Source organism: Rhinopithecus bieti, unplaced genomic scaffold (genome assembly GCF_001698545.2).
Source record: "Rhinopithecus bieti isolate Rb0 unplaced genomic scaffold, ASM169854v2 scaffold_13349, whole genome shotgun sequence".
In the NCBI taxonomy this organism is placed as follows: Eukaryota; Metazoa; Chordata; class Mammalia; order Primates; family Cercopithecidae; genus Rhinopithecus; species Rhinopithecus bieti.
The window spans coordinates 1095231-1122633 of record NW_016807772.1 but is presented as its reverse complement, the minus strand read 5'-3'; the positions used below and the strand labels follow the sequence as shown (position 1 = coordinate 1122633).

At 42.3% G+C, this 27403-nt stretch overlaps 1 protein-coding gene across 1 annotated transcript in view; it reads left to right on the top strand.

Moving 5' to 3' along the window:
• Positions 1-20099, top strand: part of RELL1 (RELT like 1) — a 77516-nt gene extending 57417 nt beyond the window's left edge. The window contains exons 6-7 of the mRNA XM_017883773.1: positions 1956-2094; positions 19962-20099. Coding sequence (XP_017739262.1) covers positions 1956-2091 — 136 coding nt within the window. The 3' untranslated portion in view covers positions 2092-2094; positions 19962-20099. The remainder of the gene's footprint in view (positions 1-1955; positions 2095-19961) is intronic.
• Positions 20100-27403: the final 7304 nt, after the last annotated feature.

Here is a 27403-nt window from a genome sequence, read left to right as displayed (position 1 = left end):
TTTTTTTTTTTTTTTTTTTTTTTTTTTTGAGATGGAGTCTCACTCTGTCACCCAAGCTGGAGTGCAGTGGTGTGAACTCAGGTCACTGCAACCTCTGCCTCCTGGGCTCAAACGATTGTTGTGCCTCAGCCTCCCGAATAGCTGGGACTACAGATGCCCGCCACCATGACTGGCTAATTTTTGTATTTTTAGGAGAGATGGAGTTTCACCAAGTTGGCCAGGGTGGTCTCGAACTCCTGACCTCAAGTGATCCACCCGTCTTGACCTCCCAAAGTGTTGGGATTGCAGGTGTGAGCCACCAGGTCTGGCCAAGTGTGGCTTTTTAAAATGCCCCAAATCCAACTCTCTTCCTTGGATATTGGATACTAGAAACACTTAATGATTCCAGGCTGTTTTTCAGCATGTATTACTTAAGAGAGTCTTAGAGTTTGACAGAATAGATTTGTGTTTACAATTTCCCTGTTGATTCTTTCACGACTGCAGAGCCTTCTCCTCAGGATTGGTGATCTTATTCTGGACACAGAAGGAGGATTTATTTCAGATAGTTTTAAGGGAAAATTAAGACCAGAACTAGAAAGAAACTGTTACGAAAAGCTCTAGGATTTGGTGATGATATACTAGAAAAAACAGTTAAACTGAATACATTTATTTAACTCTTAATTCTTAATGAAAATCTCTTCCTTAACTTCCTTTAGTCTTTCCTTAATCTGTAATGAAAATTAACACATTGTTTTTTTTTAAAAGACAAACTCTCAAACCCTAATGCTGATAAAATGTGTTGCTAGGGCTCTTCTGATTTTCTGCATATGTATGTGTGTGTGTGAGAGAGAGAGAGAGTGTGTGTGTGTGTGTGTCTGTGTGTGTTGAGATAGGACTGCCTGGCAGTTGCATATTTTCAGAAGTTCGTCATCATCTGGTAAACATTCTGGTTATGTCAGTCTAATTTGTAAACCAGTTGAGCATTTAACCAGGTTTCTGTGGTTAAAAAAAACTGGCATAGGCCAGGTGTGGTGGCTTACGCCTGTAATTCCAGAACTTTGGGAGGCCGAGGTAGGTGAATCACTTGAGGTCAGGAGTTTGAGACTGGTCTGGCCAACAAGGTGAAACCCCCATCTCTTCTAAAAATACAAAATTAGCCAGTCATGGTGGCACAAGCCTGTAATCCCAACGTACTTGAAGAGGCTAAGGCAAGAGAATCGCTTAAACTTGGGAGTTAGAGGTTGTAGTGAGCCGAGATTGCACCACCGCACTCCAGTCTGGGCAACAAGAGGGAAACTCCTTCTCAAAAACAAGCAAACAAACAAACAAACAAAACCTGATCATTGTTAGAAACCACAACTCTGAGGCTATTTAATATTTGAGTCCCTGAGGTTTTTTTTTTTTTTTTTTATTGAGACAGGGCCTAGCTCTGTTGCCCAGGCTAGAGTGCAGTGACCTGATCTCTGCTCACTGCAGCCCCCTCCTCCTGGGCTCCAGTGGTTCTCCTGCTTCAACCTCCCGAGGAGCTGGGACTACAGGTGCACACCACCATGCCTGGCTAATTGTTGTAACTTTCGTAGAGACAGAGTTTTGCTATACGCCCTGGCTGGTCTCAAACTCTTGGGCTCAAGCAATCCACCCACCTCAGCCTTCCAAAGTGCTGCTGGGATTACAGGCATAAGCCACCATGCCTGGCCAATACCTGAGTTTTTAAATGCCTTTTGCATGCTCTGTGAAATATCCGGCTTAGTCTGTGATGTGGTTGAGTAGAAATCAGCTGGAAGGTTGTGCAGGGGCCAGGGGAATGTGCCGGATAGGAATGCATGCTCCTCCTCTTGAATATGTTGTTTTTCATTTGTGTCCTAACTTTTGGCTGAGTTCATTTGAGATCCTCTGGGTGGATGATTTTTGCTTTATTCACAATTCTTGTTTATTAGAAAAGCAAACCCCATCACCTCTCCCCGTTCCCCCCTCAGGTTTAGAGTTACAAAAGTGGAACACAAGTCAAACCAGAAGGAACGGAGAAGCCTGATGTCTGTTAGTGGGGCTGAAACTGTCAATGGGGAGGTGCCGGCAACACCTGTGAAGAGAGAACGGAGTGGCACAGAGTAGCAGGTGAGCCGTGGTTTTGGTGACATTGGGGGCAGGGTGACACAGGGTGAGGAGAAGGTACTGGGAGCTTCCCAGGTGCTGTGGCAGCATAGGAATGGCATTTGGCAGGGAAATGGGAGAGCTTTCCTGGACCCAGGAAGGCTGAGGGGGACTGAAGATGATTACTTATCTGCCCAGAGCTTCTTGTAAAGAAGTCACAAACGTGGTGCCTCCAGGGGCTTGGCCTGTGTGGTAATGGGGATAGAGGATTACTTGTGAGGCAATGTGGCATAGTGGGGATTGTGGCAAACTAGAACTCACATCACCCACCATATAGGGCTTGCATTACCACGAGGCAGAAAGCGTCTAGTGTTGCTGCATCTTCTTACGTAAAAAAAGACAAAATCCAGACTTTTAAAATGTAAAATCACTGATTTTTGATATTGGCAGCTTACATTTTTTTTTTTTTTAAACAACCATGCAGGCCAAATGACGTGTAATCTTGTCACCATTTCCAGGTAAACTGTGACTTGAAAAAGTCTGGAGCAAACAACCAATCCTTTTTCCTTTTATTCTGTTGGAAACCAGTTTTCTTTGTGTCACAGTTCTGAAACCTCAATACGAATATTTCTCTTCCCACCAAATATTTTGAGGCAATTGAAAAGCCACAGTGATTTATTTCTTGATTTGGCAATTTTAATTTTGCAAGACACTGCTTAAAAAACAAAAAACAAAAAACAAAAATACACGCAGCCGGGCACAGTGGCTCACGCCTGTAATCTCATGTAATCCCAGCACTTTGGGAGGCCGAGGCGGGTGGATCACGAGGTCAGGAGATCGAGACCATCCTGGCTAACATGGTGAAACCCCGTCTCTACTAAAAAATACAAAAAATTAGCTGGGCATGGTGGCGGGCGCCTGTAGTCCCAGCTACTCAGGAGGGTGAGGCAGGAGAATGGCGTGAACCCAGGAGGCGGAGCTTGCAGTGAGCCGATATGTGCCACTGCACTCCAGGCTGGGTGACAGAGTGAGACTCCATCTAAAAAAAAGCAAAACAAAAACGAAAACAAAAAAACCACACACACACACGCACCAAAACCCTGTGATAAATTGATAGTGGCTTAACTTTCATCTTAACTCCTTTATTTCTGTTCCGGCTTGAGTGGTATTTATCCTTTCCATGTTTCTTATCCCTTGTAAAAGGGCAAGGGTGACAATTTGGGAGGGATCATGCCCTAAGTGCTCCATGGAACCATCAGAGCCTGAACATGAAGACAGAAGAGTTTACACTTACATAGGGAGGGGAGGATGGCCAATGGGGGAGAGGTCAGCCAGGGTCCTTGAAGGTACAGGGACATAGCAAAACTGACATGAACCCTGGGGTCAGACTGCCAGGTTCAAGCTCCAGTGTGCCACTCACTAACCCTGGGACCTAGGCAAGATACTTGAGCTTTCTACGCCTCACTGGAAATTGGAAGTGATGCTCCTTGCCTCAGGGGCGGGAGTGAGATTTCCATGAAGTTGCACATGTGAAATGCTCCATCAGTGCTACTGATTATTATCATGCAATCAATTCCTTTTTGGTCGGTGTGGCTGAGTGGTGAAGAGATGTGGCTTTTGGGTGAAGCTTCTCTGATAATCCGCCAGGCTCAGAGGGTTGAAGGTGCTCTGGAAGTAATCTGGAACAACTCTGTGCACCTACATTTTCTGAGACATAGGGACTGTGATCATGTTCTAGTGCTAGTTAGCCCTTGCGGTTTTGCCTGTGGGGAGATCTGGCATCTGTTCCTGAGTTTAGGAACAAAATAGGAACCTTCTTAAAGAGAGAAACAATATAGAAAAGTCTACCGTTGGCTTCTCAGCCAGTTACTGGTGACCTTGGGGAAGGGAACCAAGAGGAATTTAAGAAGAGGACGATGAAGATGAGTAATAACAGCAGCTAAAGTTAATTCAATATTCTAGTCTTCTAGGCATGGTACTGATGTATATCTCACATGTCATCATTATAAACCTCTCTGAATGGAGTTAGTACTATGATTGTAGTTTTACAGATGAGGAAACTGATGAATGGGAAAGGTGAGTTACATGTTGAAGGTCATATAGCTGGAAAGAGGAGCATTCTGATTAAGGTCAGTGAAGGACTTGGCTGTGTGGGAAGAGAAGCATGTGGCTATTCAAGTCTTAGGTGAGGAAGGCCCAGCCAGCTTAGCTGCAAAGAAAGTATGGGTCATAAGAACAGGCTGAGTATGAGTCATCAACTGGGCAGTGAGTTGAGAGATGGAGCTGATTGCACCAGAAGACCTGGCTTGCCCTCGGTTAGGAATTGCAAGATGATCCTCTCATCAGACTCACCTCTGATTAGAGCTTGACTAACTAGTGCCATGGGTGATTTTGGCCACCACGGCCCGGAGAGGGGCACTCTAGATCTGGGAAGGTGAAAAGAATTAGGATTGCTCAGCTGGGTTTTTTGGCCTGAATCTGTCTGATTCTGACTATAGAAATTTGGTCCAAGCATCTGAAGTCCTGACCACATTTAACTGATTTACAGTGAGATATTCTCTGCACAGCACGCTGTTATTCAGCAGGATTATATAAACGAGGATTGGATTTGATTAGAAGACATGGGTGTAAATCTGAGCTTCACAATTTGGACGTTGTATTTAACTGCTCTACCCCTGGTTTCCTTGAACATGAAATAAGGTATTAAATTCATTGTTTTAATCCAAGAGCCAAGAGAAAGTGTGGGATATAGTTGGCTGTCAGTAGAAGGTAGTCATATTGTATTGTACTGCTCAAAGCACAATGAGCAAGAGTGACCTTCAAAGCGTATGTGTTTTCCGAGCCTCCAACTTGTTGTAATTGATTTTCAAATTAAAAATTAATATTTTATTATGGAAAATTTTAAACAAACTCAAAAGTTAGAATAATATCATGGATGTCCATGATCCCGAGTAAATTAATTATAATACCTACAGTTTTTTGAGTACTCTGTACTTGGCATGCTTTGAAAGGCCCATTCCATGTATTAACTAATTGCTTTAATCCTCACGACAGCAGTCGGTAGGTGCTAGTTAGTACCCCGTTTTGCAGATGAAGGTCTTAAGCACAGAGAGTTGAAACAACTTGTTTAGAGATATCAGCATGAATGTGATAGAGTTAGACTTGAACCTGGGCAGCCTTGCTTTAGGTGTCACAGACTTCATTCAACTGGGTCCAGGACAAGCAGTTCCCATGAGTAGAGCCTGCTCAAATTGAGACCTGCTGGGTGGCCATATCTGATTACCCCAATGAAGTATAGGCCCTGAAAAAGGAAGGAAGGGAATATTCATTGGTGTTTTAAAAATTATGTATTCATTAAAATTTTCTTGCAGTTTTGTTTTCTTCTCAAATCTCATCCCCTACCAAAAATATGTTTGGAACATTTAACATGACTTGATTTTCCAGCTAGAAAAATCCTGAAAAGTTTCCTTCTGGGCCAGACCCTCTGGTTCTTTCTGGTTCTAGACGAAGCCAGATCTGCACTGGAATGCAGCTGGTGAAGCAGGAGAGGAGTGCTGTGTGTCTTTTCCACAATCTGATACAGTCTTTAGAGTTGTGTTTTTTCCTGAAAGAGATTTTTGCTCAAATTTGGATTTTTAGCCAAACAATGTTACTGCAGTATTTTGTTTTACTGTAGAACAGTCTCAAATATTCAAAGGCAAATGCATATCCACTTATTGGTTAGATTTCTTTTTTTCTTTCTGTTGTTTAAGGTGGTTGTTACCAGAAACTAGACTTAATATTCTAAATAGAATGTTATCAAGACTAGGGCAGGATTTCTCTCTCCCTCTTCTGGCTCCTTCTCCCTTTACAAACCCCAAATCTGATGTTGGGCATGGCCTCCCCTGTTCTTCTCACCCTGCTTTGTTGGCCTGCGTTCTTTTTTGTGGCTACATCTAACTTGCCCTCTTGCCCTCCGCCTGATTTATTTTGGCAATGCGGTTAAAATGGTGTCTTTTTTCTACAGAAAATGTGTTTTGGTTTCTCCTGAGAAGAATAAGCTTTTGTTCTTCAAAGTTAAATAAATCGAATTGCTTTCAGCCTCCAAATGCCACTGCCTTGTCTTCATTGTCACTGGTCTTTGGCTTTTTAAAAATGATCCTGTCCTAAGCATTCCATGTCGCATGTTTCTGAAATCTGCACTCTTTTTTCCATTTGCTGATAGTGTCCTGTTGGAAACATTGATTTAGTGAGTTTACATAACCATATTTTAAATTTTTTTTATTTAAAATTAATCAGATTTTAATGGACACATGTTGCATATATTTATCATGTACAATGTAATGTTTTCAAATATGTACACGTTGCAATGGCTAAATTGAGCTAATGAACATATGCATTGCCACACATACTTATAATTTTTTTTTGTGGTGAGAACACTCCAAATCTACTCTTAGCAATTTTTAAGAATGAATATATTGTTATTAACTGCAGTTCACCATGTTGTACAACAGATCTCTTGAAATTATCCCCTCTAACTAAAATTTTGTGTCTTTTGACCAACCCCTCCCCCGCCCCTACCTCTAACCACCTTTCTTCTCTCTGCTTCTATGAGTTCAACTTTTTTAGATGCCATGTGTAAGTGAGATGATGTGGTATTTGTCGTTCTGTGCCTGGCTTATTTCACTCAACGTAATGGGCTCCAGGTTTATCCATTTTATTTTCAAAGACAGGCTTTCCTTCTTGTTTTCTGGCTAAACAGTGTTTCATTGTGTATCTATACTACATTTTATTCGTTCATCTGTTCAGGGACTCTTAGGAAGATTCCGTATCTTGGCTATTGGGATTATGCAGCAGTGCACATGGCAGTACAGATATCTCTTTGACATACTGATTTCAATACCTCTGGATATGTACCAAGAAGTGGGATTGTTGGATCATATGGTAGTTCTATTTTTATTTTATTTTATTTTTTTTCATGAGACAGGGTCTCACTCTTGCCCAGGCTGGAGTGCAGTGGCAGTCGCCACTGTCTAACTGAACATTTTTTTTTTTTGAGAAGGAGTCTCGCTCTGTCACCCAGGCTGGAGTGCAGTGGCCAGATCTCAGCTCACTGCAAGCTCCGCCTCCCGGGTTTACGCCATTCTCCTGCCTCAGCCTCCTGAGTAGCTGGGACTACAGGCGTCCGCCACCTCACCAGGCTAGTTTTTTGTATTTTTTTAGTAGAGACGGGGTTTCACCGTGTTAGCCAGGATGGCTAACTGAAATTTTATATCCTTTGACTAACATATCCCCAACGCTCCCTTCCTGTTTTGCCCCCTTTTTAAATTGGGTTATTTGTTTTCTTGCTTTTGAGTTGTTTGCTTCTTGTATATTTTGGATAGTAACCCTTTATAAGATGTATGGTTTGCAAATATTTTCTCCCATTTGATAAGTTATCTCTTCACTCTGTTCATTGTTTGCTTTGCTGTGCAGAAGCTTTTTAGTTTGATAAAATCCCATGTGTCCATTTTTGTTGCCTGTGCTTTTGGGGTCTTATCAAAAAATCATTGCCCAGATTAGTGTCATGGAACTTCCCACCTATATATTTTTCTAGTAGTATTACAGTTAGCGTTACTCTTATCAAAACAAAAATTAATAATATTAGACATCTCTTTTATTTTGTTTTATTATTCAGACTATTGTATTGATTTTTATTTTAGTATTTTATTTTAGTGATTAAAAGCTTGGTTTTAAACTCCTTACTTTTAATTTGCTACTTAACCCCCAATGGTTTTGGGGAGGTTACTTAATGTTTTCAAGCCCTGGTTTTTTCATCTTTAAAATGAGATTGTTGCTGGACATACATGATATGATGTATATGTAGTTCATAAATCAATCCTTGGCACGGAGTATCTGCTAAACATTCACTGCTGTTAACAGTTGTCATGCCTGGTGGTCTTAATGATTTACTAGGTCATTTATCAAGCATCAACTTTTGGTACTGTGAATTCCTTTTTGCATCTTAAGAACATTACAGCTTTGGCCTCTCAGGACATCTCAGAAATAGATAGTATTTGTCAAGTCCCTTAGGAATTTGGGCCATTTTCTTGTTTGCATTAAGGAGACCTTAGAAATAGCCATTCCTAGCCAGGTGCGGTGGCTCACGCCTGTAATCCCAGCACTGTGGGAGGCTGAGGCAGGCAGATCACGAGGTCGGGAGATCTAGACCATCCTGGCTAACATGGTGAAACCCCGTCTCTACTAAAAAATACAAAAAAAATTAGCCGGGTGTGGTGGCGGGCGCCTGTAGTCCCAGCTACTCTGGAGGCTGAGGCAGGAGAATGACGTGAGCCTGAGAGGTGGAGGTTGCAGTGAGCCGAGATTGCACCACTGCACTCCAGCCTGGGCGACAGAGTAAGACTCCATCTCAAAAAAAGAAAAAAAAAAAAAAAAAGAAAGAAAGAACCATTTCCTTCTTCCAAGAGGTGGAATTAAAATTAGTAACAAGGCGATGGAAAAGTTTTACTGACAAGTTCTTTTCATTATAAAGATCAGAGGGTGGAATAAATTGAAATGCTGGACTGAGACGTTTTCAGCTTAAGCGTGACTGCCGTGCTGGTGCTCTGCTTTGGAATAAAAGTCTCCTCTTTGTCAAGACTCTTTCATGGCTCAAACTCCCTCCTGAGCATCCATGGCTGGTCACAAGGTGGCTCTTCTGACCTTCGGCCGCCTTCATGTTCTCCTCTAACAGTGAGGAAAGGCTCCTTGGCTCCCTTTTTTGGCCTCTGTGATAGGACTTATAGTAGAAGCTCCTTGGGGACCCTCTTGAAAGTTGTACTGCTTGATTTGCAGTCCCCTCAATTGCTTTTCTTTTATTAATTCTCCAGGAAGCAGGTAATGATGAGAAACTGCAGGTACTACTAGTTAGTTTATTTTTTTCTCTCTCGCTGTAATTTTTTCAGATAAAATGCATCTTTTTTAAAAAGCAAAAGGATCTCAGATTTGATGGGAGCTCTTAAACTTGATCCACTGGTCTTATGGGGCAACGGAATACAAAAAGAAACTGCACCTAAAGTAGGCATGGATTAGGCCATCTGGCTTCGTTTTCTGTGGCTAAACACATTTCTCAAAGGTAAAAGCACTGCGATGATGCCTGCCCTACTCCTGTCTGGAAGACTAAGCCCACTGAGTCCATCTTAAATGTGGAGGTGGAGGGAGGTTAGCATCTGCCCCGTACCTGCTCTGTGAAGACTAGGTAGGTAGAACCGGCCAGTCGAAGAGAAAAGCTGAGTGAGGGATGGGACTTTAGAAGTAGTTTTAGGAGTTGTAGGTAATCATATCCTATTTTACAGATGAAGAGCCAGGCTTAGAGGGATTAATGTTCCCCAAACCTCAGGGCTAGGTAGTGAGAGGGCTTGGATGGGAAGAAATTTATACTTGGGAGCTCACATGCTCAGTGGCTGTGGAGTGTGAGGGAGCTTTGCTTTTCTTGGCAAGAAAGCAAACCAGCCGCACTTTCTTCACATAGCTCAATAGCTCACAGAACTGATCATTCCAGCCTTGGGATGGCCTCCTTTGGCCTCCGATGGCATCATCTGATGAGCAGCTGATGGACTTTAGGCTCTGCCTGGATCAGGTCCATGTCTGTGAGCCATTCAGTTTTCTTCCAGGTAGATGAAGGTCATAGACTTGTAGACTTCAGAACAGCTATGATTGCTAGTTCAGATCAATGGAGGTACAATTATATCTTTAAAAAGTATTTCTTGGCCGGGCATGGTGGCTCACACCTGTAATTCCAGCACTTTTGGGAGGCCAAGGTGGGCGGATCATGAGGTCAGGAGTTCGAGACCAGCCTGGCCAACATGGCGAAACCCCATCTCTACTAAAATACAAAATTAGCTGGGCATGGTGGCAGGCACCTGTAGTCCCAGCTACTTGGGAGGCTGAGGCAGGAGAGTCACTTGAACCCGGGAGGCAGAGGTTGCAGCGAGCCGAGATCATGCCATTGCACTTCAGCCTGGGTGACAAGAGCAAGACTCTGTCTCAAAAAAAAAAAAAAAAAAAAAAAAAAAGCATGACTTGAGCCCCTACTGTATGCCAGGCAGTTGGCTGTGTTTAGGGATGTGGCAGTGTGTCAGACAGACAGTGAAGACCGTACTCTTACAGAGCTACTCTCCTAGTACTTATAGCAGACTTTTCTCCCCTGCACCTCCCAGGCCCCTTGTTTAGTGCGTGTTGTTACATGTGTTGTTCAAGATCATGCTGAGAATTCATTACAGAGCCAGGACCTGGGCTTCCTTATAGCTCATTCCTTTACTGTCTCCAATGTATTGGATATTACAAGTGTTTGAAATGGAATTTTTTTAAGAGAACTGAAATATAATGCATGGGATAAAAGAACTGAAATAGAATGCATGGGATAAAATATTTAAACAGCCTAAAAATCTGCAGGGTGAAAATAAATCCCAAAAATAAATCTTTGCTCCATCTTTATCCCCCTAACCCCTTTGCGTATATCATCTCTGAAACCTTTTCTCAAGAGGACACCACTGTGATCAGTGTTCTCTATGTTCTTTCAGGATTATGCTGTTCACGTACGTGCTTATGCAGTATGTCAGTGTATATAAAGCCCCTCCTTTTGCCTTTCTACACATGAGAGCATGGATACTATACTTTTTGTCTTACTCACAGATGACTGAGGAAGAACCAGCTTTTACTCTCCCACATTGACTGAGCCATAAGGAGTGAAAATGGTGGACACAGTTAAAAAGATGTATGCCCTGTTTGTCCTCAGTTGTTGGGAGTGGCTTCAGTACGTTTATGGCCATGATCTGGGAGTTTTGAGCGGACCTAAAAACATACTTTGCTGTCATCAACTATGATGTTTCTAAGTTATTCTTCCATGGCCTTGTTCTGTGCACAGGAGATACTAAAACATATTTATCAGTATTCCCAGAGTTTAGGCAACATGGGGGACCAGGGAGTTTTGATTTGTTTTGCTTTCAATTGCCACCAAAGCAAGCCATCTGCTCCTAGCACATATCTCCCTGGGCAGGGGTCTGCCCCAGGGCCCCTCTTCCTGTTGTTGACTAGAGGTTGACCCACTGAGCTAGAGCTTCTCTGTTCTTCCTCTTTATCCTTATCAGCTGTTTGACATCTGCTCTTTTCACTGTAGAAATTCAGCAATGTTGGAGGCTAGAGACTTTGGAGGGCCTAAAGACAGACTCAAGAGGGCATGAGGGAAGTGGAAAATGAAATGCTTTCAGAGACATTTTTACCTATAATTAGAAAGAAAATTGAATTAATGGTTATAATCAGGATTTTAATTTTTCTTTATTTTACTATTATTATTTTTTGAGATGGAGTCTTGCTCTGTCACCCAAGCTGGAGTGCAGTGGTGCAATCTTGGCTCACTGCAAGCTCCACCTCCCAGGTTCACCCCATTCTCCTGTCGCTGCCTCCCGAGTAGCAGGGACTACAGGTGCCCGCCACCGCGCCTGGCTAATTTTTTGTATTTTTAGTAGAGATGGGGTTTCACTGTGTTAGCCAGGATGGTCTCGATCTCCTGACCTTGTGATCTGCCTGCCTCAGCCTCCCAAAGTGCTGAGATTACAGTCATGCGCCACTGCGCCCAGCTGATTTTTATTTTTCTTAATTTGTACCTTGAGACCTTGAGTACTACTAACATTAAATAGCTTAAGTTAAAACAGAACCTATTTTCTGTGAGTAACAGGACACAGGATACTGTAGTGGTTCAACCATAGAGGTTCTGGAATCAGAATTCTCACGCTCAAGATCTTGGCTGTCACTTTTTAGCTTATCTAGCTTTGGGCAAATTACTTAGCCTCTGATGCCCCAGCTTCTCCATCTGTTAAGTGCGGATGATGATACTCCTACTACTTCGTAGGGATACTGTTCCTTTGCTCTAAGTAAGTGCAAAATAGGTTAGGTGTTAAATTACTATATCAGATGAGCCCTGTTTAAACTTGTGGCCAGTAAAAGTGTTAAAATTAATGTTTTTAATATTTCTTGATTCTCTTGAAGCTCAGAGAGGCCAGGTTGGACATCACCTATAAGGTAAAGCAGTATGTCCATTTGATACTCAAGTGGAGGCTTACTGAAGGCCAGTTAGCTGAACTCTGTCTAGCTCACAAGCCAGTAGAGAGGCAATATCTAACTTGTTCCATTTTCCTTATTAGAAAGAGATGGTACTATTCAGAGTAATAAGTTATTCTGCCTGTAGCTTAGTGTAGACATTAAATCAGAAGTGTGTTGAGACTAGTAGGAAACTGCTGAATTGCGTTTAAATAATTTCCAGTTGAATCCTTCTTTTTCCAGGTACAGAATAACTTTTGATGTCACTTACATTTTACTTGGAATAAGGTGCTCTGATTCTACCATCTCAAAGGCTGGTAAATCACAAGTGTTCAGTTGCTGTCGCTTGGGAAACCCATTGTTGCTAAATATATAAGTACGTTGAAATTGCTATGAGAATATAACCCAGTAAAGAACAACCTTCAGACTTCAGTGAGATCTAAATCTAATGTCAGAAGATTCAAAACTGTAAGGAGTGCAGAATTTCTCATTGGTATTATTCAACAAAGAAGATAATGTAATTTGCAGGAATATACATTTCTGTCTCTGCTGGTTTAAAAAAGTGATTTCTATTTTGAATGGAGAAAAACACCTAGAAACATTGTTTTTCCTGAATTGACCCACATACATAGAAAGCTTCTCACTATTTAATTTTTAATTTGTAGAGACAGGATCTCACTATGTTGCCCAAGCTGGTCTCAAACTCCTGGCCTCAAGCCATCCTCCCACGTGGGCTCAGCCTCCCAAAGCACTGGGATTACAGGTGTAAGCTACCTCCTCATTTTGGATGTGAGTTGTATGGTCATGCTAGTGTTAACATTCATCTTTGCCACCAGAGAAGCAAAAAGTGATCTCAGTTTGGATTTATTTCATTGTTAGTAAAGTTGGGCATTTTTTATGTTTATCGACTACTACATATTCCATGAGTTGAATATTATAACCCCCAATTTGAGAAGGGGGCTTAATAACGAAAACCTTAATTTTTTAATATAAAAAATTAGCTGGGCATGTGGCATACACCTGTAGTCCCAGCTACTTGGGAGGCTAAGGTGGAAGGATTTCTTGAGCTCAGGTGTTGGAGGCTGTAGTGAGTCAGGATAGTGCCACTGCATTCCTGCCTGGGTGACAGAGAGAGACTCTACAGAGAGTAAAAGGGACACTGAATAATTATTCTGGGTAAACCAGATCTCCCGGGCAAACTGGTTCATGTGGTCACCTTGGATAAAAGGGTGCAAGGGCCTGGCGTGGTGTCTCACGCCTGTAATCCCAGCACTTTGGGAGGCTGAGGCAGGTGGATCACGAGGTCAGGAGTTCAAGACCAGCCTGGCCAACATGGTGAACTAAAAACAAAAAAATTAGCCAGGTGTAATGCCACACGCCTGTAGTCCCAGTTACTCAGGAGGCTGAGGCAGGAGAATTGCTCGAACCTGGGAGGCGGAGGTTGCAGTGAGCCGAGGTTCTGCTACTGCACTCCAGCCTGGGTGACAGAGCGAGACTTCTCCTAAAAAAAAAAAAAAAAAAAAATGGGGTACAGGAGGCTGGGTGCGGTGGCTCAAGCCTGTAATCCCAGCACTTTGGGAGGCTGAGGCGGGCAGATGACCTGAGGTTGGGAGTTCAAGACCAGCCTGACTAACATGGAGAAACCCCGTCTCTACTAAAAATACAAAAATAGCTGGGGGTGGTGGTGCAAGCCTGTAATCCCAGCTACTCGTGACGCTGAGGCAGGAGAATCACTTGAACCTGGGAGGCGGAGGTTGCAGTGAGCTGAGATCGCACNAAAAAAAAAAAAAAAAAAAAAATGGGGTACAGGAGGCTGGGTGCGGTGGCTCAAGCCTGTAATCCCAGCACTTTGGGAGGCTGAGGCGGGCAGATGACCTGAGGTTGGGAGTTCAAGACCAGCCTGACTAACATGGAGAAACCCCGTCTCTACTAAAATACAAAATAGCTGGGGTGGTGGTGCAAGCCTGTAATCCCAGCTACTCGTGACGCTGAGGCAGGAGAATCACTTGAACCTGGGAGGCGGAGGTTGCAGTGAGCTGAGATCGCACCATTGCACTCCAGCCTGGGCAATGACAGCAAAACTCCGTCTCAAAAAAAAAAAAAAAAAAAAAACAAAACAAAAACCCAAACAAACAAACTCCCTCAGTGCAGGGAGATGGACATTATCCCACACCGAAGCAGGGAGTCTACAATGGTCTCGACCTTTGTGGTGGCAATCTGGAACTGTAAAAACTTAAATATGTACTCTTTGACCAAATTATTCCAATTAATAGATATCATGCATAAATGCAAAGATAATGTTCAAAGTTGTTCACTTCAGGATTGTTTATAGTAGCAAGTAACTGGAAGCATCTTTAAATGTCTGTCAATGAGGGATTAAGTAAGTGAATTGTGCCTTACACATTTCATAATGGCCTGCAAATGCCAAAGATTGAAGTAGATGCTGGGTGTGATAGCTCACACCTGTAATCCCAGCAGTTTGGGAGGCTGCGGCTGCAGGATTGCTTTAAGCCAGAAGTTTGAGATCAGCCTGGGCAACATAGCGACCCTATCTCTACTTTAAAAAAAAAAAATTGTTTTTTAATTAGCTAGGCATGGTGGCATGCACCTGTAGTCCCAGCTACATGGGAGGCTAAAGTCGTGGCTTTAACTCCATGACTTAAGCCCAGGAGTTCGAGGTTCCAGTAAGCCATGATTGTGCCACTGTACATCCAGCCTGGGCAACAGAGTGAGACCCTGTCTCTTAAGAAAAAAAAAAAAGATTGAAGTAGTGTTATATGTACAGACACAGAGCATCTACTATATATTATTAGATTTAAAAAACGAGTTATAAAATATTCCAGTTGTGTTTAAAAATGATACGCAGCATGTCTCATTTTTCTTGGGTCGAAGTTGATTCTTTAAGCTTCCTCCCTGCATACTGGAAGCTCCTTCAGGGCTTGGGCAGTGCCTTTGGATGGTGCCTTCTCATCCTTTGCCCAGACTTCAGGTGGCACCTTGTACATAATTGGCCCCCAGTGATTGCTTAACAGGTGTGATAATACGGCATTCATCTCATCATCAAGAGTCCTCTGCAGATGAGTTGAATTCCCAACTACTTTGAAATACATTTAAAAAATGATTCTGTAGTTTTAAAATTTTGCAGTTCAAATAGAGTTACTGATTTTTTTTTTTTTTTTTGAGACGGAGTTTCACTCTGTCACACGGGCTGGAGTACAGTGGCGCAATCTCGGCTCACTGCAACCTCCGCTTCCCAGGTTCAAGCGATTCTCCTGCCTCAGCCTCCCAAGTAGCTGGGACTATAGGCATGCACCATCATGCCCAGCTAATTTTTGTGCTTTTAGTAGAGACGTGGTTTCACCATGTTGGCCAGGCTGGTCTCGAACTCTTGATCTCAGGTGATCCACCCTTCTCAGCCTCCCAAAGTTCTGGGATTATAGGCATGAGCCATCATGCCCGGCTGAGTTACTGAAATTTTAATTAATATTTCAGTCTTTAAATGATTTTGTCATATTTGTTTTCTCCCCCTTTTCTGAGATATATTTTTTGACCTCCACTGACTTTATAGTGTTGTGTTTGCAGAGTTTACCCTTTGGAAGTGGATTTAATTCTTGCTGTTTTTAATCAGTTGACAAACATTAGTACTGAGTCTTTACGCTTAAACCGTCATACATGCATTAGAATCAATGAAGCACCTTATAGGAAAGCAGAGTCCTGGACTGCAACCCCATAGACTCTGATTTAGTAGGTCTCAGGGAGGGGCCCAAGGAATCTGCAGTTTTTGGTAGTATTTAAGCCAATTCTAAAGCAGGTTCTGCTGATCACTCTGGGAAACACTGATTTTAAAAGATTGCATGGATTAGCCTAGATTAGCATGAATCTATTGGGTTTGTTAAATGAACAAGAACATTTATTAAAATAAGAAGGTATTCATGTTAATTTATAAAATTTAACACACAGTTTAGACCAGAGCAAGATTTAAAGGACTATAAGCACTGAATCCATTGTGATGTGATCCCATTAATCTCTATCTGCCAAGATGCCAATCTACACAGGCAGTACCGTTGCAGGACCATGGTGTCACATGCACAGCGATCATAACCTGCAAGCGTGTAACTGCAGAGTGGTCAGTAGAGCCTGGAACAAGATACATCTCTAACTAAGACGTGTGAGCCTTAAAGGAGCACAGGTTATTAGTGAACGATCACTTAAATGTAGCTCCAGGACTTCAGTGTTAATATTGCTGTCATGTAACTCTTTCTATAAACAACATTCTCTATTTATTTTATTTAAAAGTGTTCAAGAAAATTATGAATCCGACTGTGTGATTCCGTAGCCTTGTCTTAGAATGAGATGGGAATTCAGTGTTGTGTAAGTGTACTTCTGATCTTCCCAGGGACTGGGCCCCTTTAAAGTACAAGTTTTTAGCATCATTTAACTGTTCATGTAACCACAGTGATTTCCCCTGAGAGAGACCCTGACAGCATTTCTAGTTTCTGCATTTCCTTTCTGTTGCCCACCACACAGGTGGGGAGCAGAGAAGCGAGGGTACCAGAGGATCTCAGTGATGCTGTGGGTGTCTCTGGGGTGACCGGATAGCAATGCATTGTGGAGGTAGCTTTGTGGTCTTCCAGGTCTGACTGCCTGGGATGGATTTCCTACTTTCCCATTACTAATTGTGTGGCCTTTGGTAAATTATTGATCCTGGAAGCCTCAGTTTCCTCCTATGAAAATGGGAATCATCATTGATTGACTCCTGGAGTCATCAGGAAGATGGAGTTAATGACCCTAGAGTGCTTAGCATGACAGTACCTGGCACAGAGAAAGTGCTCTGCAAATGCCAGTGCTGTTACTATTAATCAGATAGACTTTTCCTTCCTTAACACCCTACACTTAGAGATTTTAGCGTTTACTGTTCATTAATCCGCTTAGGCTCCTAGTTTCTTATAACATGTTTCTAATTTTTAAAGGGATCAGTTTCTTTTTTTTCTAGAGAATGCTTTTTAACAAGGCATAGATATTTATGTGTATCCTAATCAGAGACATATGGCAGCTTCAGTGGAACCATAATATAATGATAGGATTATGGCTTTATCTTTATAAGATTATGTCATAACCAATAAACTCTAAAGAAAAAGACAACCTCTTCCTTTGTTCCAGATAAATCTTCTGGGTGGTTCTTTTTTTTTTTTTTTTTTGAGACGGAGTCTTGCTCTGTTGCCCAGGCTGGAGTGCAGTGGCGCAATCTCAGCTCATTGCAAACTCCACCTCCCGGGTTCACGCCATTCTCCTGCCTCAGCTTCCCGAGTAGCTGGGACTACAGGTGCCTGCCACCACGTCCAGCTAGTTTTTTGTATTTTTAGTAGAGACAGGGTTTCACCGTGTTAGCCAGGATGGTCTCAATCGCCTGACCTCGTGATCCGCTCGCCTTGGCCTCCCAAAGTGCTGGGATTACAGACGTGGGCTACCGCCTGGCCAGGTGGTTCTTAATTTTTATCTGTCAGTCTTCTTTTATAAGCAAAATGGTTACACTTTGAGATTTCTGAATTGTGTTTTCCATGTAATGGAACTTTGCTTGATTGTTTCCAGCTTGAGTAGTCACTCGTGTAAATTGCAATCACCAAATTTCTCCTGAAGAGAGAGGTCAGGCTTGCTCAGTGTGGTGTGGTCCCATGTGATGGCAGCTGGGAACAGTGAGTGAGTGGCTGTTTCTTTCCTCTCCCACCCACTCCTGTTAGCCTTCTGCTGTATCTGTGCCCACCCACACATGATTTCTGACTGCTGCAGGACAATATGGAAGGTACCTTGTAACACTTATTGTTGTTCTGGGTTAAAGAAATACCTGGAAGGTCATAGTGTTGTGCCAGTAATGTGCTACCTTCTAATAAATGTGTGTTTGTAAGGAGAGACCAGAACTGCAAGGGTTTTAATAAGATTAGTTTTCTCTTTTCTGCTTAGTTTCTGGTATTGGCAGTGAGGACTTTAAGCAGCAATTTGTATTTTTTACTTCCTCTCTCGAAGATATTGCAGACAGTGCAGTTTTTATCAGCTGCAGAAGGCAGCTGTTGAAGAAAGCTAATGTGATTGTTGAGAGCAGAGAATTGGATGATGGTAATGACCAGAATAGTTAACCTTTCGGAGCACACTGATCGCTTTTCCTCGTATTAAGCGTTGTGCATAGGATCATCTCATGTCGAATCCCCAGTAACCCTGTGAGAGAATGCTACAGAGACAGCCATGGTTCCACAGCTGGTAGTGGGGGTCTGGCTTTGAATCCAGGCCCCTCCTTCTTAGCCTAGCCTGTATTCTTGCATGCCCCGTTCTTAAAGCCGGTCAAATCTGTGCAAAACACTCAAAATGAGGAGTGTTTCTAGGTTGCAGTGAAAACTGTTACTGTGATGAAACATTGCTTTCTAGGCCTGACATCCCCCACCTGTCACTTTGTTATTTTCCTTGATGCAAAAATGTCTAGTTCTAAGGGAGCACATGAAGAGGAGACATAAAAATAGTGGAATACCATACCTGTTTTCTAGATAATGGCCTAGTTTAAGGTTTTGCCTGGAAAATTCCCTCTCATTTTTTCCTTTTTTTTTTTAGGGCCATTTTTATATTTCTCTACCTCTGGCCTTTCTACCTTTCTACCCTCTGCTAGAATGTTTCTATGAATTGACTCTTACCTGAAAGTAGTTCCAGACTTGACTTTGTTCAGTTTTACAGTAAAAATCTGCAGTTCTTGAACAGTTTTGGCAATTCAGTGCAGGGTATTACTTATTTCATTAGAATTAAAAACTTGATCCTTGCTGTTTTATTGGACAATGTTTCATTTCCTTTTTAGCTAAGGGGATAAAGGTCCTTTGCTCATCATCTCATTTGGGAAATAAATCTCTTTCTTTCTGTCTCTCTCCCTCATTCTTCCGCTTGTGATCTGTCTCTATTCTCTTATAACCACTGAATATTATGGATGACCAAATGACAGAAGAGGATAACATAGATAATAATAAGGGACACATCTTGAAGGACATCTGCAAAATAAGTAAAAAGTATGTTCTTCAAAACACTTCTACCAACTTCATGCTATTTCTTCATATTTCTGCAAGCTGGGTCTATCTCTGGTTTTGTTTAGCATTTATAGGGTACACAGGATTTTGGCAGATAGGAGAACGTTTTGTTCCTGAACCTCGTGTGGGTTCACCTGCATGGTATATGTGTTTTAGCATACACGGGGAGCTCTGTGATTTTAGTCCTGTCCTGGGTTATCCCAGTCTGTCAAACAGGAAAGTAAAAAGTCACAGAGCTGTTCATTACATGAGATAGTTATAAAAGGTCATTTAAAAAGCAGGGAGCTATTTTACAAGTGTGGGGCTTTGTTTGTAATGTAAATGTAGACATTGACAAGGGTTGGTTGTTAGAATGACTTAAAAATACAATCCAGAACCCTGAAGGTGCAATAAAGACCTAAGATGGAATGTTTAATCATTGTATTCTTACTTGAAATCCCAACTGTGCTGTCCTGGATGGTCAGTAGAGACCCCCACCTATGGAAGGCACATCACATGGGAAAAGCAGGAGCAAGAGAGAGAAAGGCGGAGGGGTACGTCCGTTTAAACAGCCAGATCTCGAGAGAACTCTTGAAATTAATTATATTTTACTTTAATTTCTTTAGACTGAATTCTAGAAAAACAATGTGTAATGGTGGAAGGAATGGGGTGGGATGGGACGGGACAGGGTAAGAATAGATTATAATTCTTCTGTGTTTTTCAATGCTCAGGCAGATTAATATGTGATATGATGCTTACCTTTGGTTAAAGATCTACTTTTTTTGTTTTCTCTTGCAGCAATGACTTGACTTGAAGAACTCTAAGAGACTGAAAACTTACAAGATATGAAGTTGCCTCGGGAATTTTTTATAAATTTTATACAATTTCTGTCATGGAGTCAGCAGGCATGTGAATAAAACCTAAAAGGGAATGTTACTGCTGTGCCGTATACAAAATTCAGTTTGCTTTGAAACAAGTTTTGGTTGAAAGAGTCTTGAACAATTTATTATACTTCCGGGGAAGGAAAGAGCTGTTTTTATCTTCTTAACCACTCCCCGCCTCCACCCTTCCCAGCCCCTAATCCCAGGCCTTGGTGTACACACTGTAGTTTTTCCATTATGATCAGCATGTGCAGTGATACTATTCACGTACAGTCTGAGCTTATGCTCAGGGGTGTGTGTGTACATGTGTATACATGTGTGCACGTGAGCGTGTGTTTCTCTTTTTCCAGTTCCTACATCCTGTTTTGACACTGGGTGTAAGAAGATCTTTATACATACCGGTTAGCTGTTACAAAAGATAAAAGATGACTCTTCAGTGGTAAAAGCTCAGTGGAAATAATCTAGTCTAGCCCTGAGGAGTTGATTCCCCAAGGGACCATGGAGTCAAATGGGACCAGATGCTAGACTTTGGATTCCTTGACTACAAATTCAGCATTAACTCCTGCCACTACCATGTCACTCCTACAGCACTTAAACATTTTGAGAAGGTTTTTTTTTGAGACGGAGTCTCGCTCTGTCACCTAGGCTGGAGTGCAGTGGCATAATCTCGGCTCACTGCAATCTCCATCTCCCCAGGTTCAAGCGATTCTCCTGCCTCAGCCTCCCGAGTAGCTGGGATTACAGGCATGCACCACCAAAATTGGCTAATTTTTGTATTTTTAGCAGAGACGGGGTTTCACTATATTGGTCAGGCTGGTCTTGAACTCCTGACCTCCTCAGGTGATCTACCTGCCTTGGCCTCCCAAGGTGCTAGGATTATAGGCGTGGGCCACTGCACCCGGTCTTTTTTTTTTTTTTTTTTTAACCTTTAGCTGAGCGATTCTTGGTCAATCCGTTGAATAAAGGAGAAAATGGTTTAAAGTCACACACACACACACACACACACACACACACACACACACAAATTTGTTTGGACAACCCAAGGCCAAGCCAAAAGAACCCTGCTTCTCATACAAGATGGGCCTGCACCTACCTCTGGCATGTTTTCCTTTATGTATTTCCTGTTTTTCCTCTTGTAACTAATGCTCCTTATATAAAATACTCCAGTTACTTTCCCTTTAGGCCTGACAAACTTTTCTTTTCTTTTCTTTTTTTTTTTAACTGTACATTTTACAAAACACCTGAAAGGACCCAGAGGCATAAATAGTAGTACGTGATTTATGGTAGCTCTGGGGTGAGCTGTGGGGGAGGCCAGTTACGAGGTCTCCAAGACCTGCCTCCATGTCAGTGTTGGTGGTGCCTTGGGCACTTCTTTTATTTCACATAGAAAAAGCACATCTTTCGTTTATGTCCCAAAAGGTGATTTCCATAAAAATATACTTCACAGTATTTACTGTACATAGACTTAAGCTATTCTATTTCCAGCATCAAACTAAACATGTCTAACCTTTTAAGTAAATGGGGAATTCAGTTCCATGAGAATTTTTACTGACAACTAATAAACACTGTGTGTGTATACATTCATATACACTGTGGACCGGAGAAAGTCAGTATGGAAATAAATTTCGCTGAGATCCAGAAAGTAGCAATATAGGACTTCTAGTGGTATGTATTAGTGTAAATAATATATGTGCAGCCTAGGCTAATTGTTTTAATTAAAAACAAACAAGCATACTTTTTTGCTTTAAAAATATGCCCTCAAAATGGTGGGGATAAAATGTAAAATATTCTTTAGCTTTAATTATTTTCCATCTTATGCAAGTCAGAGCACTTTTTTTCTTTTAAAATAGCAATACAACAGGCAAGAGAATACTCAAAAATATTTAAAATTGTATTTATACCAAGAGTATGTTTTAAATATTTTCTAATACTTGAGCAGTTTTTGTCTGGCAGGCTTCCAAATTTGCCAAAAGTTAAGTGTTCAATATTTTCAACACATACGCTTTTTACTGGTTTATACTGAACTCTCTGAGAATTCCTAAGTGTTCCCAAAGCTACTGATGTTTACAGGTCTTGTGTTTCTTCTCCTTCTTTCTAAGGATGAGGGAATCCACAGCAGACTTTCTCTAGAAAACACTAATGATGGACAACTTTTTGGTGTCATAAATGAGTTGGCTACTACCTTGATGTAAAATTTGTAAAGGAAATTTTCACCATTTCGAGTGTCAAGTGTATTTTTAACTGTCTGGTTTGTACTTTTATGACTTTTGTACTACCAAAGCAGAGTTAAAAATAAAAATGTTAAACGCAGTGTGTTGTCTTGTGAGCGATCCAATTATTAGCGCCTTGTACACTGGAAGTTCACTCGTGGCAGTCTAATTATTGAGCTTAATTTTTTACAGTGCTGAGTTTCTTGTGTCTTGAAATATCAAGTGATCATTTGGCTGACTTTCCTCATGGGATTTCCCGTCCTGCAGTATCCTTATCCCTTCCCCTAACACAGGCATACCTTGCAGATACTGTGGGTTTAGCCCCGGCCTACTGCAATAAAGAAAATATTGCGGCCGGGCGCGGTGGCTCAAGCCTGTAATCCCAGCACTTTGGGAGGCCGAGACGGGTGGATCACGAGGTCAGGAGATCGACACCATCCTGGCTAACACGGTGAAACCCCGTCTCTACTAAAAAATACAAAAAACTAGCCGGGCGAGGTGGCGGGCGCCTGTAGTCCCAGCTACTCGGGAGGCTGAGGCAGGAGAATGGTGTAAACCCGGGAGGCGGAGCTTGCAGTGAGCGGAGATCCAGCCACTGCACTCCAGCCTGGGCGATAGAGCGAGACTCCGTCTAAAAAAAAAAAAAAAGAAAATATTGCAAGCAAGCCAGCCACATGAGCTTTCTGGTTTCCCGCTGCATATAAAAAAGTCATGTTTATACTATAGCCTATTAAGTATGTGCAATAATATTCTGTCCAAAAACGTACATACCTTAATTTAAAATACTTTATTTCTAAAAAAATATATGATAATCTGAGGCTTCAGCAAGTCGTAATCTTTTTGCTGCTGGAGGATCTTGCCTCAGTGTGGAAGGCTACTGACCAGGGTGGTGATTACTGAAGGTTGGGGTGGCTGTGGCAATTTCTTAAAATAACACAGTGATAAAGTTTGCTGCACTGATTGACCCCACCTTTCATGAAAGTTTTCTCTATAGCATGCAGTACTGTTTGATAGCATTTTATCACAGTAGAACATCTTTCAAAATTAAAGTCAATCATCTCAAACTCTGATGCTGCTTTATCAACTAAGTTAGGACCTTGCTCTGTATTAGGCTTTGGCTTAAGGGAATGTTGTGGCTGGTTTGATTTTTCCAGGCCACTGAATCTGTCTCCATATCATCAATAAGGCTGTTGCACTTTCTTATCGTTCGTGTATTTGCTAGAGTAGCATTTTTAATTTTCTTCAGAACTTTTGCTTTGCATTCACAACTTAACTATTTGGTACAGGAGACCTAGTTTTCTGCCTGTCTCGGCTTTTGACGTGCCTTCATCACTTAGCTTAATCATTTCTAGCTTTTGATTTCAGGTGAAATGCGTGTGACCCTTCCTTTCACTTGAGCAGTGAGAAGCCATTCTAGGGTTACTGATTGGCCTAATTTTAATATTTTGTCTCAGGGAATAGGGAGGCCTGAGGAGAGTGAGAGAGACAAGGGAATGACTGGTTGGTAGAGCAGTGGGAACACACACACATGGCATTTACAGATTAAGTTCGTCATTTTATGTGGGCACAGTTCATGTCATCCCAAAACAATTACGATAATAACATCAGAAATTACAGATCACCATAATAGATTTAATAATAATGGAAAAGTTTGAAATATTTCAAGAATTACCCATATGTGACACAGGGACACGAGTGAGTATGTGCTGTTGGAGAAGTGGTGCTGATGGCCGGGCACGGTGGCTCATGGCTGTAATCCCTGCACTTTGGGAGGCCAAGGCGGGTGGATCACGAGGTCCGGAGATCGAGACCATCCTGGCCACCATGGTGAAACCTCGTCTTTACTAAAAATACAAAAACAAACAGAACATTAGCGGGGTGTGGTGGTGCGCACCTGTATTCCCAGCTACTCAGGAGGTTGAGGCAGGGGAATTGCTTGAACCCGGGAGGAAGAGGTTGCACTGAGCCAAGATTGCCCCACTGCACTCCAGCCTGGGCGACAGAGAATCCATCTCAAAAAAAAAAAAAAAAAAAAAAGTGGTGGTGCTGATGGATCTGTTCACCTTGCAGAGTTGCCACACACCTACAGTTTATTAAAAAACAAAACAAAAACAAGAAAGCCCTGCAATATCTGCAAAGCACACTACAGCAAATTGCAATAAAATGAGTATGCCGGTTACTACTTTTTACATTTGAAGATAATTTTGGACTTATAGCAGAGTTGCAAAAGCAGTACAGAGTTCATGTGAACCCTTCCCTCCATTTCCCCGTATGTTACCATCTTAACTATAAAAAAGTGATCACAACTAAAAAAATTAACAGTGGTACGGTACCATTCATTAAATCACAATGTTCTTTTAATTGCATCCGTTGTCTCACTGATGTCCCCTGCTGTTCCGGGATCTCCCACTGCATTTCGTTGTTGGATCCTGTCTCCTTTGATCGTTGGCTGCCTTTAGTCTTTTCTTGTGTTTCGTGATCTTGACACTTGAATGTACTAATCAGTTCTTTTGTAGAATGTCCCTCAACCTAGATGTTCCAGCTGATTCTTGTGATCAGACAGGTTTTGCATAAGGGAAGGGACACCATACAGGTGATGCGCCCTTCCCATTACATCGTGTTGGGAACATGACGGTACGTATTACCAGTGATGTCAGCCTTCATCATTGCCCAAGGTGGTGTCTGTCAGGTTTCATTTTGATAAAGTTACTATTTTCCCTTTGTAATTAATAAATATTAGAGGGAAGATACTTAGAGATTAGGCGAATATCTTATTTCTGCTTAAACTTTCACACATTAATTTTACCATCTGTATGACTTTTCTAGGGCTACCACAACAAATTACCGAAACCTGGCTGGCCCAGAACACAGAAATGTATTCTTTCACCATCTAGAAGGCCAGAACCTGAAGTCAAGGTATATGCAGGGGGATTCTTTCTGATATCTCTGGGGTATAATCTGGCCCATGCCTCCCTGCTAACTTCTGGTGGGTGCTGGCAATTCTGGCCATTCCGTGCTTTCTTCCCTGTGTCCTCTTATAAGGACAACAGGCATTGGGTTTAGGGTCCACCCTAATCCAGTATGACTTCATTGTAACTTGATTACATTTGCAGAGAACCCTTTCAGGTTGGTGCCCATGTCCTTTGATGTGGTTCCATCATTTACTTTACTTTTCTCCTTCCCTCCTCCACCTATTACCCTCCCTCCCTCCCTTCTTTCCTTCCTTCCTTCCTTCCTTCCTTCCTTCCTTCCTTCCTTCCTTCCTTCCTTCCTTCTTCCTCCCTTCTCCCTCCCTCTCTTCCTTCCTTCCTTCCTTCCTTCCTTCCTTCCTTCCTTCTTTCTTTCTTTCTCTTCTTTCTTTCTTCTTCTTCTTTCTTTCTTTTTTTTTTATTTCAAACTCTCACTCTGTCGCCCAGGCCAAAGTGCAGTGGTATAACCTTGACTCACTGCAAACTTGGCCTTCCAGCTTCAAGCGAGTCTTCTGCTTTGGCCTCCTGAGTAGCTGGGATTACAAGCATACAACACCACACCTGGCTAAATTTTGTATTTTTAGTAGAGAGGTGGTTTCACCATATTGGCCAAGCTGGTCTCGAACTCCTGGCCTCAAGTGATCCACCCACCTCAGCCTCCCAAAGTGCTAGGATTAGAGGTCCTTTCTTTTTTGAAAGCCCTGTATTACTTCCTGGCACCACAAGATGCTCCAGGTTCATCTTATCTTGTATTTTCCTTGCCCCAGACCTGAAATTAACCACTAACCCAAGGAGCCCTGGTTCCTTTTATTGTACAATGATGTTTAGAAATAAAGAGCACTAGGTGTCCTCATTGATGCTGAAATGTCACAGCTACTAGGCCCCCTATACACACATATATACATACACACACCAACACATATGGATACACACATCTTTATGTATTTTTGTATATATCTGTAAAACAAAAGCATGGGTTCACACTGCTACCTCTGACTCCAGTCTTGCTCCATAGTACTCCTTCTAACCTTCCTGCTTTCCTTATTTGTAACTTTCTTTTCCTACAGAGAGGAAACCCGGCTCTTATTATCTATGATATTTTTACATGTTTATTCAACGCTAGCATACATATTAAGTAGTTTGAAAATATATTACTGTGAGAAACACATTTGCCAACTGAAGTAGTGTGTGTGTGTATGTGTGTGTGTGTGTGTACGGTACTTAGGTCAGCTCCTTTGTTCCCCATCCCCTTTCGCATGGGAATGTGACTCATTTGTAACACAGAGTCATTTGTCACCATCTGCATTCTATCTCTCCTTCATATCCTGGTTGAAAGTTTTAAAATGTATATACAGCAGGCTGGGTGCAGTGGCTCACGCCTGTAATCCCAGCACTTTGGGAGACCGAGGCGGGCAGATCACGAGGTCAGGAGATCGAGACCATCCTGGCTAACACGGTGAAACCCCATCTCTACTAAAAATACAGAAAATTAGCCGGGCGTGGTGGTGGGCACCTATAGTCCCAGCTACTAGGGAGGCTGAGGCAGGAGAATGGCGTGAACCTGGGAGGCGGAGCTTGCAGTGAGCCGAGATAGCGCCACTGTACTCCAACCTGGGCGACAGAGTGAGACTCCGTCTCAAAAAAAAAAAAAAAAAAGCATATACAGCAAACTTCACTCTGTGTGATACCTCATAGGATTGTGATTTGGAGTGTGCGTGTGTGTGTGTGTGCGCGTGTCTCCTTGAAAACAAGATGATCAATAACAGCTTATGCTGAGGAAGTAGAAAGGTTGACTTGGTCATTTGTGACCAAGTCACACAACATGAGAACAAGAAACTCAGAATGTGTGCATTAGGATGGACATTAGAAATTCCCCCCAACAACCTGTTTTATAGTTGAAAGGGGTCACTTGGGGTGATGAGCTTAGTTTTTGATTAATTGGCCTTTTGGGTATCCCCTCTAGTACATGTGTAATGCAGAATGGGGACGTTTGGTCACTAACTGGCTTTCATGTCTTTCTTGGCTCGTTAGGGGAGTAGTGGGAAGCTGGCAATGTGGCACATATGACCCTTCTGTTCCCCATGATGACAGACGCTAGCTTTGCAACGCTGGCCCTGAACAATTGGTTCAGCAATCTCCCCACCCTGGCAGCTCCTAGGTGAATTTGCCAGGGGGCCTGT